The sequence below is a fragment of the Podarcis bocagei genome (genome assembly GCF_964188305.1).
Source record: "Podarcis bocagei genome assembly, chromosome: 4".
NCBI classification, from domain to species: Eukaryota; Metazoa; Chordata; class Lepidosauria; order Squamata; family Lacertidae; genus Podarcis; species Podarcis bocagei.
In genome coordinates this window covers 59,129,422-59,146,204 of record NC_138128.1, presented here as the reverse complement: position 1 = coordinate 59,146,204, position 16,783 = coordinate 59,129,422, and the positions used below count along the sequence as shown (strand labels likewise).

The 16,783-nt window shown below is 40.0% G+C and overlaps 1 protein-coding gene across 9 annotated transcripts in view; it reads left to right on the top strand.

The window, feature by feature from the left end:
* CTBP2 (C-terminal binding protein 2) overlaps positions 1-16,783 on the top strand; it is a 212,966-nt gene that overhangs the window by 159,060 nt on the left and 37,123 nt on the right. Inside the window, exon 1 of one of the 9 annotated variants that reach the window (XM_081192872.1) lies at positions 13,986-14,007. The exons of the other annotated variants lie outside the window; for them this stretch is intronic. Coding sequence (XP_081048998.1) covers positions 14,001-14,007 — 7 coding nt within the window. The 5' untranslated portion in view covers positions 13,986-14,000. Of the gene's footprint in view, positions 1-13,985; positions 14,008-16,783 lie in introns of those variants that run through there. 9 annotated transcript variants of the gene reach the window in all.

Below are 16,783 nucleotides of genomic sequence, written 5' to 3'. Positions count from 1 at the left end.
TTTGTCTCATTCCTTAGGGAAGTCTTTGCTTTATTTAGAGATGTAAAGGCCCGGGGTAGGGGCAGAACAGGATCCATCCCAAATTTTTCCGGTTTTTCCCCCAGGCCTTCGTATCTGTAGCTTTATTTAAGTAATAAAACTGTTTCAGCAGCATTATGGGAAGTACCTATTTTTTCCTCCCTCCCTCTCTCTCTCTCTCTCTCTCTCTCTCGTTTGTGGGTGTGCATAGGTGTGGGTGTATGCATGAACCAGAATCGGCCCATTCTCCACTTAATGATGAAAAAACATAATGATTTTTTTAAATAACCACCGTGTACCTTTTATTTTATAAGGTAATTAAAAATAACTATTTTCTTTCATAATGTGTGATTTCTGATACTCCACATGCTGGATGCATAACTTACATATCCATGTACCCTTATGTTCTGGTTTCTTCCTTTCCCCTTCCTCAAGTGTCTTAGGCAAGTTGCAAGTTTACTAGGTGTATATTTTAGCAATAGATTCTGTCAAAATAGAAATAGCCTGCTTCATCTCAGCTAGGAGGAAGAGTCATATAGCTGGAGAAATGATAGATTTTGACCACAACTCAGTGATGTATGAAAAACGTAAGCATTTATTCTACTAGTAAAATGTTCCATGTGTGTTATGAAAGATATTGGAAGTAGATTCTCTTGTATTCACATGTCCCTTCTATGCCTGATTTAGATCACAACCCAAAAAATAACAATAGTGCAACTATGCTGTGCTACAACTTACTGCTATACCCATGTGATGAGGCAACACATTAGCAATAGAAGAGGACCAGTATACAGTGGTACCTCTGGTTAAGAACTTAATTCGTTCTGGAGATCCGTTCTTAACCTGAAACTGTTCTTAACCTGAGATTAACTTTAGCTAATGGGGCCTCCTGCTGCCACTGCGCAATTTCTGTTATCATCCTGACGTAAAGTTCTTAACCCAAGGTACTACTTCTGGGTTAGTGGAGTCTGTAACCTGAAGCGTTTGTAACCCGAAGCGTTTGTAACCCGAGGTGCCACTGTAATAAGAAACTTTATTGCTTCTACTTGTATTGAAAAGAGGTGTCAAGTAGCCATCACAAAGCAAAAAATCTGGTTTATCATATATATGAAGACAAAACTGTTTTGAGACACTGAAATTATGTGCTGTATGTTTGACAGCAAGTAACATGCTATTACTTTTGAGGCCAACTTTTCAGGATCTGTTGTGAGCAAAATACTTTTTCTCATTTCTTAAAGAAATTCTCTTTTTAGTAGCCACATACAGTTTTAATTATATGCCCTTCTGTAAAAATGTTAAAAGCAAGAAAAAGACACAGTATTTCAGACACCAAGGCTGGATCTGGACACATCAAAGAAGCGTTTCAGTTCAGAGCATTGTAAATTTAAACAGGGAAAACAAGTAGAGAAAACAGGACTCCATGTCACCATCTGGTGGCACAATGTTATATCGCACATACAACACACATAAATAGCTTTTTCTTTACCAGTCTAGCTGAGTCCCAAGTAAGAAGCTGTTGGTCAATGGAGTGTTTCTTTTTATTGGATGCATTTTTACATCAGCCACTGCAAGTCTACACAGAGTACTGTTACAAGCAGCAGAAAATGAACAAAAGTGGGCAACCTCTATCATCAGGCCAGCAAAAGCATAGGTAGGAAAAATAATGCCTTTTGATTGTGTGTGTGTGTTCAGATACATATAGCAAAGAATTGAAGCACGTTGCTATTTGCTAACTGAACCTTTGACAGACTCATTTAAGTGGTCTCTTCTTCCGAAGGTTCCCCTCAAGAGCTTCTTTCTTTCAGCTAATGACAAAATAGATTGAAACACCACAGGAAATAATTTCTAAAATCCTGTGCTTTGAGCCTTTAGGCAGTTTTTCGGTTGTTGGAAGCATTTAGGAAGTTTCTATGAATGTTGGAGCCTTCCCTTCTAAACAAGGAAATGAATAAAATTTGTCAGAATGGCTGCAGCTGTGCTACTTGCTGAGAGCACTGAAATGGGCTTAGTGATTATGACCAGTTCATTGGGGCTTTTCGTATCATAGCCTGACTCCAGAAGTGGGAAGGCTCTGGATAAAAGGCATCCTAAGGCCTTTTGAAAATTATAACTTTCCTATGGGCATAATGTTGTCTTCTTCCTGTCTGTATTCCTGGCACATCTTGTAGAAAGGTTAGTTTCTGTGATGCATTTGGTTTGCAGACTGCTCTGGGCTGATGTGGAGCTGAAATTATGTATAAATTGCATAAAACAGTATTGCATCATTTCTCTCTTCATTGAAAGAACTGTATCACATTGACACATAGCAAAATGCCCTTTGTTCAAATAATTGGTGGATGCATATGTGTCAGAATTTATCAGAAATGTATATTACCTGGGCCTTTACTTAAGAGTGAAAAAAAATCTGGTACTTGGACTAAATGATTCTCTGTGAGGTAGGTGTTCATGTCTCTCCCTCAATCTACCATCCATAGATAGATAGATATAGATATAATTCTTGCTAAATGTGATTACAGTGATACCTTGGTTCTCTAATGGCCTAGTTGTCGAACAAATCAGCTCCTGAACACCACAAACCCAGACGTAAGTGTTCTGGTTTGTGAACGTTTTTCAGAAGCCGAACGTCCAACACAGCTTCCATTTGAGTGCTGGAAGCTCCTGCAGCCAATCGGAAGCCATGCCTTGGTTTTTGAATAGTTTCGGGAGTTGAACAGACTCCTGAAACGGATTAAATTGGAGAACCAAGGTACCACTGTAATATTATACTATAAGTGTCACTGTTTAACGAAGTATTGTAGAGGAACTACTGCTTATGAGCCATTTTAGATTACAGTTCGGATACCCAACTTCAAATTACATGTCTTATGGTCATAAATATGAAGGTCATATAAAAACCAGTTTCCTCTTCCAAATGCATATGCATGGAGGATTAGGAAAATATTATGCTTCTGCTCACATATATTTGGAAACATACATGCCACAATTGACACATGAAGGACTAGCTCAAGCTGTATCACTATGTTAAGTGAAAGTATGCTCCCTCCACACATCTTTTTAATGCTGAGGTTGTGGAGGGGATAGCACTGTGTTTACTCCTCTAGAGTTTACTTGACAGAAGCTCCTTTCCCCGTTTTTTTAAATGAAGGAAGCAAGATAGAGAGACACAGATGGAAAACAGCAGATAATGGTTCATCCATGTCTCTTTCCAAGGCTTCCACTTGAATATTCCACTGTATTCTAGCACTTCTTATATCCCAAATGGTAGTGTTGTGCCGGCCCATGTGCACTTTCTCCTTCACAACTGATTGAAGGTGCATGTAATTTATTTGGGAATCTTAATTCGCACACAAGATGCTTCAGAAAAAGTGGGCCTCTGACTCTGGATAAAATATGTTTGTGTGCTTAAACTTTCATGTACATATAGTCTATATATTTTCCCCTATTCTATTCTCTGATCATGTTTCTGCCTCTCTGTGTTGCAAGCTTAGAATGACTGAAATTTAGTTTAGCCATGTGTGCATGTGTTAATTGAGAGTAACCTTAGGGTATATGGCTAGAGTTCTTAGGTTGATAGGTGATGGATTTTATTAGGGCAATAAAATATAGAAAACCATTAAGGGAAAATGGCTTACTACATCAGCGTAGTTCCACATGATTTATATCTTCATAACCTTAGGCACATCTGAAATATTTTCATCTGCTTCAGTATACATTATTAGATAAATCTATAGTGTGGTCTCACCTACATCAGAATTGACTTTCATTTTCTGTGAGTGTAAAAGACAGCAGGGGTGAAAATCAAAGATTTTATTGTCATTACATTTTAGCATTTTAAACTGTAGCTAATCTATTATTACCCTTTTGGAAGAAGCAGCAGCAGCAATTACACAAACAATGCCATTTAGCAATAATGAGAGTTAAGAGGTAACCACCATACACACCTGAGAATATTTGCACTCCATTTAAGACTGGTATCAACTTGTGCCAAAACCACAAGGTTAGTAGCTCAAGACACAACATACTTATTCACCTTTTTATGTCTATTTGTATACTTTTTGGTAGAGCTTTTGACCATGTAGTTGTTTTGTTTCCAACTTTCAGTCCTGCATGCAGGATTTACTTACAAGTGACACAGAGCCATTCCATTGCATGAAATATTCCTGAAAGGGATTTAATCTGAATTGTGTCTATATGATTGGCACTATCTGACATCTGTTGATGTGAATTTCAGATATACAGATGAAAAAGGTAAACCGGGTGTGTAGTGCTGCAAAGGACTGTCAGTATCTTAGCCTGAAGACCTAGGCTTATGTTGTTATAGGCTGATAACTGGTAACTGATTCACATTTCCCATGCTCAAACACTACATGGGAAACCTAACCTGCATAGCTTGTGGAAGATGTATTGTAGACAATTCCATATGTGAAAAACTGAGGAATATAATTTCAGAAAAGTAATCATTTTAAAAGGAATTGTTCTGAAGAGTGTGATACTATCAGATCATCAGAAAAGTGAAGAGAGCATAACGATAGCTGGCTTTTTGTGTAATTGTGTAGCTCAAAGACTACAGGTCACCCAAGGTGCAGGGTCTTGTCCCCCCCCCCATTGGCCTATGAACTGCTGAACTACCAGCAGTAGTAATGTATAGTATTATAAACTAATCCTTTGTTGTCCTGGAATGTAAATTTTCAGTAACTACTGTGTATGGAAAATCCAACCCTAATAATGGTTTCAGTGGACTGAGAGAGAGGAAATGGGCAACAGGGAATAGCATATTTTGTTAGATGGATGGTGGTTGTGCTGAACTGTGGTAGTTAATAAATTTATTTACGGCTGAGGTCGCATTGCTATCAAAGAACATAACTTTATAAAATTCTAAGAATATATTAATAAATACAATCCAGTGGCTCTGGAATTTAAGACCCTTAGAGATCAATGGACTTGTTATTAAAGTCAATTGATTTCAAGGGGTCTTCCGTGCCCAGGGGCTTCCCTAGTAAAACATTGCCAGCATTCCCTATGCCTTTTCTAATTGAGAGAAAGTCCCTACAGAATCTATGGTACATATGGGATTGCAGTTTCAGTTATCATGACAGTAACACTGGGCCACATAATTTTGTGTCAGGAAAGGTGAAAAGCATGGGGTACTGATGACAGAAACTTTCAGGTTTCTCATCTTGAGCTTGTTGTAGTGCTTTGGAAGTTGGCATTGTGTCTGGACATGGAAAGCAAGGAGGCAAGGCTTGAGGGGAAAGGCTAAAAGTCACTCTTCCCTTGCTGGGCTTCAGTTCCCCATGAGTTGTTTGCATTGTCTCCTGAGCAAAGGGAACAGTGCCAAGCTTGTCGGAGCTGGTGTGCCCGGGCAGTGGGAGAACATATTTAAATTACTGCTCTAGCCCTATGACAAGCCTGTAAACCTGTAAAAATCCTGTTTCCTGCATTGGTTCCAGTGGTTGTCAATATTGACAACAGAATCTCTGTAAAAGGTACAGGTAATGGCTGTCATTATAATTCCAGGAACTGGTTACAACCCTGCGTCTAAATACTGCAGCCGGAAATTATCTTTGTACATATATACATCTCAATTAATGTGGTACATTCTGTCTTTGCCCTTGTGGATATAGTTGGGATCTGCCTGTCAACAACAGTAATTTTTATCTTGTTTAAAAATATTCCTTTGTCACATACAAACAGCACTTAAAATAATCTCTGCCTGGGAGAGGCACTTTTTGCAAATAATAATTTGTTGCAAACTGCATTATCTGTTTTGCTAGTCCCTGTTCCCCTCCCACCCCTCATTGAACTAATCCTACACAATGCAGCACCACAGTTCTATTTAAGACAAAATCTAATTTTCTTTGATGGCACATTAAGATAATGCCTGTCAAGGATATTTTAAAGCTGTGCTATAGAGAAAGATTGCAGTCCTGTACTCAGTTACTGACACTTAATTCCCACTGCTTTCAGAGGGATTTAAATGTGTGGGACTGAGTGCAAGATTACTGGCTAAGATGCAAAACACAGATAATCTTCGGTAACTGTTTCTCTTGGGCTTCTGGAAGTGCAAGAACTGTACTTTACATTTCTGCTGAAGCGTATAGGCTGGGTCTGTCCAAACCCATCCATGCATATGAGACACCAAGTTGCAGTGCCATGTTCTCAGTTTTGGTTGAGATTTGAGAACCCATTCATTCATACATTCTTGTTCACGGCAGTGCCCCCAAACCTGCAATTCCAAATACCCATGAATTGTATTAACAAAGATGAAAAAAATACTATCAGCAAATACTTATTAAAATTAAAGATGCTACAGTGTTATGCTGGTGTGTTTCTTTAGAAGCTTAGCTGACATGTGTGTTTATTTCCTGATCATCAGAATTAATACTTGGTAACGTGTGGACATTGAATAAGCCTCCCTGCAAATTATTACATACAAATTAGGATGAATTAGGCCATGTGAAAATGACTTTGATCTTACATGCAGTCTTATGCATTGCCTTGCACTTGGAATTATTATTATTATTATTATTATCATCATCATCATCATTATTTGTTAAATTTGTATGCTACCCTATACCTGTGGATCTCAAGGACCTGTAGATCTCCAGATTAGCAGCTGGGGGGGGCATCAGCCTCTTACTTTGAGCAGCCTTTAAGCAGGGGTGGGGGGAACTATTTGAGACTAAAGTATTCAGTCTAGTTGTGAATTTACCATTGACCATTCTGATTTAAGCTACTGGGGAGTATGTGTTTGGGACTTAACTCACAAATAATTCCATACAACACTACCAGACTCAGCCATCATCACAGCACAAAGCAATCCTTTTGGAGCATTGCCTTATTTTCGTATCCAGTATATTGGATTAAGCAACAGGTAAATAGCCATGTCCTAAAGCAAAACCAATCAGTATGTAAGTCTTGAAAGTGGTTGGCTATCAGTTGAGGAGAAAAATTGGTCTGGTTTGCAAAGAGAAAGGGAATGCTATAAGTAGATGACGCTAAAATGGACATTGAGTCGGAGCTTAAAATAATCTTCTAGCTGGTAGCAGATATTAAGTTCCAAGGGTTCTGTGTGACTGCACACTGGACTACATGTTTTAAAGTTGTACTCTACTTCTCTTTGTGCCTTTGCTTGTTTCCTCAATTGGTTTACATTCATGCTGTTTGGTTTGCACTGAAACAAAGCTGTTGGTGGAAAGTGTTCATTTTATACCACTTTAGGTGGAGAAGATTGTTTACAGCATGTTAAATAAAACAATCATAGACAGTTCCATATTGCCTTCAGCTATGTTAATGGGGGGCATTATAGTGTATTCACAGTTTTTTTACCACAAGCTGAGAAGCTAAGCTTGATTTTCCCTCTTCCCCCTACTCCCACCAGCAAACCAGAATCAGTTTTTATGCTTAGGGAGAGATAATTAAGTTCTAGCTTCAAGCATATTGGTTGGATCCAGAGAAAAGGCTGTAGAAGTGGATTGGCAGAAGCTGACTTTTCTGTTCCCTCCTGAACCTGACAGCTCCCCCCCCCCCAAAAGAACTTTTTCCAAGGTTCAGGGGACACTTACTGAATGCAATGGGCCTGTTGCACAGGAGGCTGAATGGGAAAGGGGACTTCCAGAAAGATGTGAACATAGCTTCCACTCGTGGGAGTTGCCTCCAATTTTCAGGTGTTCCCTTCAGCCTGACATTCAGCGGGGTCCTTTGGCCCTAGAGAGAGGAAGTTCTGGTGGAGGAAAGTCATCTTCCACAAGTCTTCTTCTCCAGGCTTTTCTCTGGATTGAATCCATCACAATGAGGCTGAAATCTTAGCTGCAGCCAACATTATTTTCCTTTTTAATGAATAAAGGAGGAGAAATTGTGGGTTGTAAAATCTTTGGTAACATTTTTTTTTAACCAGGGCAATTTGATATTCTGTTTGTTGCCTCTTCTCTGCCTTCCTAGCATTCAGACCACAAAAAAAGAACTTCTCTTCCTTTAAGGACTCTGAAGGTGAACAACAGTCCAGCAAACACAAGATGGTTTCTCCCCTCCTTCCAATACTGAAACATAATGAAAGAAGCCACACCTGTGGAACTTCGGTCTAATCATTAGCTATGTGGAAAACCCATTCCTCTTTCTCCCCCTCTTCCTGTCTTGCCCTACTTCATCAAGCCAACATCTGCCTCATGATTGCCATTTTTGCACATTGTTACTCTTCAGATGTTTGGCAGATTGAATAAAATTTGGCCATGGAATGGTTTAATGTTAATACTGATCTGGTGCTGCTATTAGCCATATGGATGTAAGGATCATGAGATCATGTCTGCTTCAAATTATACTCCATTTATTATTCCTTTATTATTGTTGTTATGCTAGAGTAGAATTTGCTGGGAAAGCTATTATCAGCTTCTTGAACTGCTGAAAATTGTTTCCCTTATCTTTATATATGTCAAAAAGACCACATGCAGTTGGAACCAGTTCCTTTCTGGTTTTAACCAACAGAACCACTCAATCTAGGTCAGAATAAATGTCATAACATGACAAATATGTCCTGCATTTAAGCTATAATCCTAGGTACAATTAAGTAGTTAAAATCTTATTGAAACAAAGAGATGCAGATAATGGAACTGGGCATACTATTAGAGCCCTATATATTTTTTCCTACTATGGCGAGATTAAGTGAGGGATTCTGAATTTTCACTATGCTGTTATAAAGCCTACTATTATTATCTTACAGATAAACAATAGTATAGAATAGCGATTTTACAATCCATTGGATTCAGCTTACTCAAAACACACTTAAAGATTGACTCGAGGGAGAAAATAGCTACATTCAATAGAACATCCAAACTCCTTCAGAATAAACTGCACAAGCAGATAACGGGTAGGTTAGTCTTATTTCCCCTTTTTCTGATCGTCCTATCTGAAAATAATATCACAGGCAGATGCAGTTTGGGGAGAGGAATAGAATAGGGTACAGGTATCATCCTTTATAAATATGTAGGGCAAGTGGGGGCTTGCAACAAAATGCTGTGCTGGGTTTCCTGTTCTTCTTCGTATGGCTTCCTTAGTTCCACCTCATTATCCCTATGACACTGTGGGCCACAGGATCCTTACTAATATTTTCTACCACTTCTTGTGCGGGGGGGGGGCTGCCCTCTTGAATATTCCCACTTTGCTCTGCCTTGCATTGGACCTCAAACATGATCATCTCAGTGGAGTCATAGAGAGGGCAGCAACCACATATACACCCCCCTTACAGCTGCTTTTCCTTCCTCTCCCTCACACATCTTCCTTTCTTACTTCCTGACAGTCCGGTTCTGGTTCCTTGTGTGACCCCCACTCCCTAAGTCTTCTCTCCCTCCCACCCTGGGAATATCTAGTAAACTAAAGTCATGTGATAACGTTGCACTGCATGTTTACACTTCCTGTGCCACACTTTTTCATGGACTGTCTTTATGAGGAGGGGGAAACTTGCAACACAGTTACATCATAACTGTCCCCTTTCATGTTAACCACATAAAGTGGGCTCCATGACCTTGACACATTGCATGTGAATTTCTGGAAAGGGGGGGGGAGATGAAAAAGATAAAAATCAGTTAAAACTAACCATAAAATCAAATAGCTTACTTAAAATGCTTGCTGAGAGAAAAGCTCTTTGATATATTTTGCTAGTTTAAAAAATACATTTTCCCTAGTTTCTAATCCTGCTTTGCAGAGTTTGCACAGACCATACTTTGCTCATTCAGACAAATACAGCAAACTATGGTTTGCTACTAAGTGGGCAAGAGTTGGTGTATCACAAACAGGATTGTGGTGTGGGAGGGGTGGGAAGGTAGGAAGCACACCTGAGGATCCTTAAAGGCTCACAAATTGAACTAGGGCAGTGTCTATCCCATGTTCTGTTGTAACCAATTATGTTAGTGGAGCCTAATTTTCAAAAGGAGTAATGGGACTTTGAAATCCTAGGGCTATTCAACCAGACCAGATGATCTAGCTGTTACAGATAGACCAGGAATCTGACCTCACTTTAAGGCTTAGTTTAATCTATAGTTTACATTTAGAACATACTCTAAAGACTCAAATGAAAAATGAATCTGAGTCTACAATTTGTTCTCCAGAAGAAGACTCCCAAGAGACTTCTCTTTCAATTGCCTCTGATGATTTTTATTTTGAAGCACATTGAACCTTGCGTTTTTTATTCTCCTGGAATAAACTTTTCCTCTCAGCGCCATCCTGAGCCTCACATCTCACCCCCCCCCCTTCTCTTGGGTTTTTCTTTTGTTCACTCTCTCCCCTCTATCTTTTTTCATCTTCTAACACAGCAACATGCAAGTTTATGCTTAATGTTTTTGTTAATGGCTCCTCATGAAAAGGTGCATTTCCACAAGCATCTGGTGCTTTGCTTAATGAAAGTTCTCTTCTACCTGTACATATTGCTCAGGAACTCTAAGATCAAAGAATGCCTCTTTAGACTATTAGAAGGTAAATCTGTGTGTATTGGTGATCTTCCCTAGTCAAGCAGATTGTCAGTTTTGCTTTCTGTTCTGGAAATGCAGTAAGTAAACATGGTCCTTTAAATTAATTTTTTCTCCTAATGTTTGATTTTTCTCTTGAAACCAATTCTTCAGTGGCTAGAATGAATTATAAGAAATGGCATGACATTTGATGCTGAAATAGTTTTAAAATCTGTAGCGCATGATACATGTTTAATTATATTCCTCCAGTGACGGAAAACGAAACATGAGGAAATCATTCCCCCAAAATCTAAAAGTATTTGGATCCAATATTTTCCTTCATTTTTCTCTCTCCTATATTCTGCCCATCAAATAGGACTCAAAGGACAGAAATTTATAAATAGTAGGACCTTGGAATCCCAAATTTGAGGGGAATATCCCAGGGTTGGATATGTCCAAAGCGAACCAAACTCTGAGGCTTCAGTTCCTTAGAAAGGTGTATTTTAGTCCAGGATGACATATTTGTTAATAAATCTCTCCCAAGTTTTCCATAAATGCCATGCAGATTGGGGGTAGGAGAAGAGGGGGAGTGTAATTCTGCGGCAGATAACTCTTCCAAAGATCCAAAGATCTTTCTGATGTTTCGTGGACTGTGTCTGTCTTCTGATAGCAGAAGAAAAAAATACATAGTCGATGGGTTACTCAAATTTAATTAATTAATTTCTAACCTCCCTTTTTTGCATCAAAAGAAGTTGTGTTCATGTCAAACCAAAGCTAAAGTTCAACCAAGGCTGTTTCCATCCATTCTAACACAGAACATTGCTCTAAGACCGTCATCCCTTCCCATCAGTTATCATTAGAGTGGGGAGCCGGGAGGAACTGTCTTTTTGAGGAGGAAGTGGTCCTGAGGTGGACAGTGCCAGAGTCTGAATTAAGCAGGGTCAAAGCATGAGGAGAGGAGAAAGGGACTGGAGAGAGGCTGGTGGGCCTGCCATGAAGATGACCTGTGGGCAGTATCCAGCCCATGAGCCAGAGGTTCCCACTTTTGCATTAGATTGTAGCTGTTTCCTTCCCTTTTCAGCTGATTGCTAGCAACTGAACAGCCAGTTGTATAGCTCTGCATTCCTTACTCTCTTCTCCCCAAAACAGCAGTTCATTTCATTGTGCCAGGGCAGACAGGGAGGACAATACGCCTTCTATTCACAATACTTTATCATCAATTGCCTGGTGTCTTAGCTCCACTTAGTATTGCATGCTCAAAGCAGTTTGCATGCATTATCTCAATAATCCTTAAAACAAACTGGTGAGCTAGCTAGCATTATTAGCCTATGCTGCAGATGAATTTATAAAACTTTGGTTCCATAAACCAGATGTGGTGAATATTTACACAGCTAAAAGCTGTGACATGCATTTTATTTGTCTTGGTGGGTTTCATTTGTTATGTTCGTGGAATTAGCAAGGGTTCCCTCTGCTGATCATCCATATTCTTTGTGATGCCTGAAATAAATGGAAATGTCACTTGGCTACGGTGGGAAAGCACAAAATGTGGTCTTCTCTGCATTTCTGCATTCCTCTAGTTGAAGACATGTCAATCCAGCACATATACCATTATTCCCATTTCACAGAAGGAAACTGATGTTAAAAAATAGTGAGTAATGATATAGCTAAGTTGGCATATATTAAACATTTATTTATTTATTTATTTATTTATTTATTTATTTATTTATTTATTTATTTATTTATTTATTTTAGTTCAGCAATGGATCATACTGTCTCTGGTAGTAGCATTCCCATTCCAAAAATTAATTTGTTGAGTTTAGGAACTGTTCTGGATCAGCAACTCTGTAGATAGTTATTGACATTTCTCTTCTCTCTCGTGTTGAGAACAGCAGGGAGTTGGATGTGGCACCACTAGAGGCTGGATCAGCAGCATTGTTCGTGGTTATAGCCACTGTGGATTTAAATCAGCATTTAGTAATTATTCTTTGTACTGCTCTTTGCTTGTTTGGTGGCTTGGTATTTCCTTAGTTGTTGTTAATTTACCTATCCTAGCTAATAAATAATAAGCATTCCTTAGAGGTTTATGTGCATGGATGTGTGTGTGTGTGTGTGTGTGTGTGTGTGTGTGTATTTGCGTGTATTTGCTTGTTTATTTATTTACTTTTAACATTTTATTACTCCGCTCATTTTCCCAGAAGGGATCCCAAAGCAATGTCCAATAAAATAACAATACCAAAACCATTAAGGCATTAAAAGCAAAACAAATAATTCTGCATTAAAAATAAAGCTCAGAAAGTATTTTAAAAACCTGACAAGGCAGGGGCAGATAGGAAAGTTTTCACCTAGTGCCAAATCGGAGAGCATCATTTCTAGGGAGAAAGTTCCAGGATAATGGTTCCATAACCAAAAAGGCTCCATAACCAAAAACCAAATAACCCTTAGTTGTTACCCACCTTATTTCTACAGGACATCTGGGGAAATTACTGTATCATAATATAAATTTAGGTTCACGTGGGAAGATGAAGCTGTACAACTTCCCGTGTTACAAGCTGCATGTTGAATTGTTCTTGGAAGGGATTGGGAACTTGTGTTGCTCTTTAAAAACTGGTGTCATGTATCCCATATTCCCAAACTCATTTGGCAATCTAGCCACTGTGTTACACGAAATCCAGTTTCCAAATTTCTTTCAGTGACAGCTCCATGTGCAAGACATGTCATCTGAAAGGGTTATTTCAAGAGACTGTGCCACTGTGGAGAGAGGCTATCTCTGTCCAGGAGGGTCACTGTCAATGTTCCAGCTTAAGCTGATGTACATAAAGTGCTTGAGCAATTAATGTCAACGCTGAATGTGATAGCATATCAAAACTGCAGAGGTAGTACATACCTGTTCAGAACAGGTTGGACACTATAACTCAAGTCAGAACAACCTACCAACAATATATCCACCTTGCCTGGATTGAGCTTCAGTTTATGTTGGGAATCTGAGGTGAGATACCCACGTAGCGAAAGTTGCCCCCAGTTTCATTCACCACACAGAGGCAGCTTAAGGTCCAAATAGTTTACTGTTGCAGAAAATATGACTTCAGCGGTACAGTTCCAGATGTTGATATATACATAACAGCTTCTATGAGTGCAGATACAGATACAAATAAATATACAAGCAGAGCTTTTTTCAACTGGAACTCCTCTCAGGTGGGCAACAATGCCATTATAAGAGAACAAGGGACTCATTCATGGTGGATTCCGGTACCTCTTTTTCTAGAAAAATAACATTGTATACAATTATGAAGTATTTCTATTGCTCCAGCAATTCAAGATGACTCAAGCTTCTCAGTACTGACCCTGATACAGTTTTTTGGTCTTAGTTCAGCATATTACTGATTCCAGACACAGGGTCAGCATCTCTACAGCTTTACCTGAATTTGATGAGAAGTAGAAGCAGGAACATAAAAAGATGCCTGATACTTAGTTAGCACAGAATCTACTACTCTGGAAGCAACACCTCTCCAGGGCTTTGAACAGGAGCCTTTTCCAGTGCTACTGGAAATGCCAGGTACAAGCTTTTGCATGAAAACAATGCACTTTTCCTCCAAGCCACAGCCCCGCACCCAAAAGAATAAAGAGAGAACATATGAAGCTGCCTTATATCAGACTATTTGACCAATTAGCCTGGTGGTGTCTTCTCCAGCTAGTAGCATTCATCCAGGGTCCCAGGCAGAAAGGCACCCCCCATTGTTTGTTTCCCGATCCTTGGGGGGGGGGAGAGACAGTTTCAGTTTTGTGTTCTTTTCATTTGGCACCAAATGTCACAAGAACAAAGTGCAAAGCTGATTCCACAGGAATGGATCTGGGGGCATGGAGCACTGAGGCAGAATGATGAGGATGTCCAACATTTTCTAGAAACAAGTAGCAAAGTGACACAGTACCTCAACATCCTTTCCCCAAAGTCTTGGCAAAATCATTCCCTCTGATTAGTCACAAAAGAGCTCTTCCTCTCTCCACCCCGACATTATTCTTATATTACATACTTGGGGCGAAATGTTTCAAATTTTGCAGACATGTGGTCTGCACGTGTTTTTTTTAAAAAACTGGAATCTGCAGAGCACCTCAAAAGTGCTTCAGATGTCCTCTCTTCAGTTTGGTGTGACCTGGTTTTTGTCAGGCAAGCTTCTAATCTGTCTGCAAAAGCCCCACTTAGATTCAGGATTTGTCCAAATATTTTGTACACCCCGGATAATATTCATGACATCACTCAACAGTTTTGCGTAAATGTTAAATAGTGCTGGGGACAAAATAAGAGCCCTGTGGTGCACTATAATATAATGGCTATGGCGGCAATAGACTTCCATCACAAATCCTGGAAACAGCAGGCCAATGCGAGTGGAACCACTGGAACACAGAATTCCTGTTCCCCATCCCAGATAGCCACTCCACAAGGATACTGTGCAGGATACTGTGATCAGTGGTTACAAAGGCTGCTGGGAGAGCCAGGAAAACTAGCAGAGTCCTTCTTCTGGCAAAGGTTATCTAGTGACCAAACCCAGTCCATGCTAAACCTAGTTCTGAAGATGTACTGATAGGAATCCAGATTATGTGTTATCTCAGAGTTCCTATCTACTTAGGCACCTTGTCCAAGAAGGATATATTAGTGATTGACCAGCTGATAGAACAATCTTCCTTAGCAGAGTCTCCTTCAAGCTCTTCAGGAATGGTTACTCCTGGACTCTGGTGATCAGCCCTGCCATACTAGAAGAGCAGGTAGGTGGGTTGATCAAACTCTTCCAGGTGCCTTGTGCACATTATTGGGACTTAGCAACTGAAATCCTTCCAGCAACACCTGATTGCATGATCTAGATACATTTACAGACTGTACTGTAGGCAACGTGGCATTTAAAGACACTACAGATGTAAGCAATTTTAAACTTCAAAATTCATTTACATCACAGCAGATGGCATAGTTATCTATACATTTAGGCACAAGCCAGTTAAAGTTAACCACTTAGAATTACAGTTGCTTTCAGTGGAAGGTTATGCATAAGTGTTTGCAATATACTAACAACCCAGCTTGTATTCTGATACCTTTCTTGCAGCCTTTGTAATTTCCCCTTCTAGTCTTGTTCAAGTAAGAGAGGACTCTCAGCACCTGCCCATTCCATTTCACATGTGGCTTTTCTCATGCCTTACATGAAAGTGGCTTCTTGTGTAAGACAGATTCTTCATCCAAGACCACTGATTGTCTTTTTGTGGAGGTATCAGAACTACTTTCAAAACTCTGGGTTAGTCACTAAGTTTTGTGCAGCATAAACCTTTCCCATTATTTTTAACCGTTTCTTCTCACCTCTATGAATTCCATAGGTAAAGGTAAAGGTACCCCTGCCCGTACGGGCCAGTCGTGTCCGACTCTAGGGTTGCGTGCTCATCTCGCTCTAGAGGCCGTGAGCTGGCGCCGTCTGAAAACACTTCCGGGTCACGTGGCCAGCGTGACGAAGCTGCAGCTGGCAAGCCAGCACCAGCGCAGCACACGGAAACGCCATTTACCTTCCCGCTATAAAGCGGTCCCTATTTATCTACTTGCACTTAAGAGTGCTTTCGAACTGCTAGGTGGGCAGGAGCTGGGACCGAACGGCGGGAGCTCACCCCGCCGCGGGGATTCGAACCGCCGACCATACGATCGGCAAGTCCTAGGCACTGAGGTTTTACCCACAGCGCCACCCGTGTCCCTATGAATTCCATAATACCTTTTAAAAATTATGAGTATGTTTTGCTTAATTCTTAAGAGAGTGCTTGGATATCATTGTGCAAGATCCCATGCAGGGTAGTATTTTTCTCCTCCAGATTTCTTCCTGCCCTTCAGGTTTAGCCTCTTAACTTTACGGCCATCTGGATAAAACCTTCTGGTTTCTTCAACAACTCTCCACAGCTTACTTTTTAAAACTGTGAAAATGTTTTGGACACTGTTGATTCCCCTTATAGCTCAGTTCCCAGCAGACAGATACTGATGTCGCAGTACTAGACCCAATCCCTGTTCCTAAATACTTAGCTTGCATGTTTGTCCTGCTAACTTGAGCATCTGTGTGGTTACTTACAAAATATGTCACATGAGTGGCAGCAGGTGTCTGGCAAAGCCTTTGTGTGTGGCCTGAAGGGTGGGGGGCATCTATCTAAACTCCTGTTGGTGGCTGCTGTTTCTGCTGCAGCCAAAGGCATACACCCAAATACATAGCCTACATTAACAGATCACGTTTCACTTTAAGTTGTGAAATAACAGGGTGTGGCACAGATTAAATACGTTTTTGAGATAACTAGGAAAGTGAGGCAAATGTACAAGT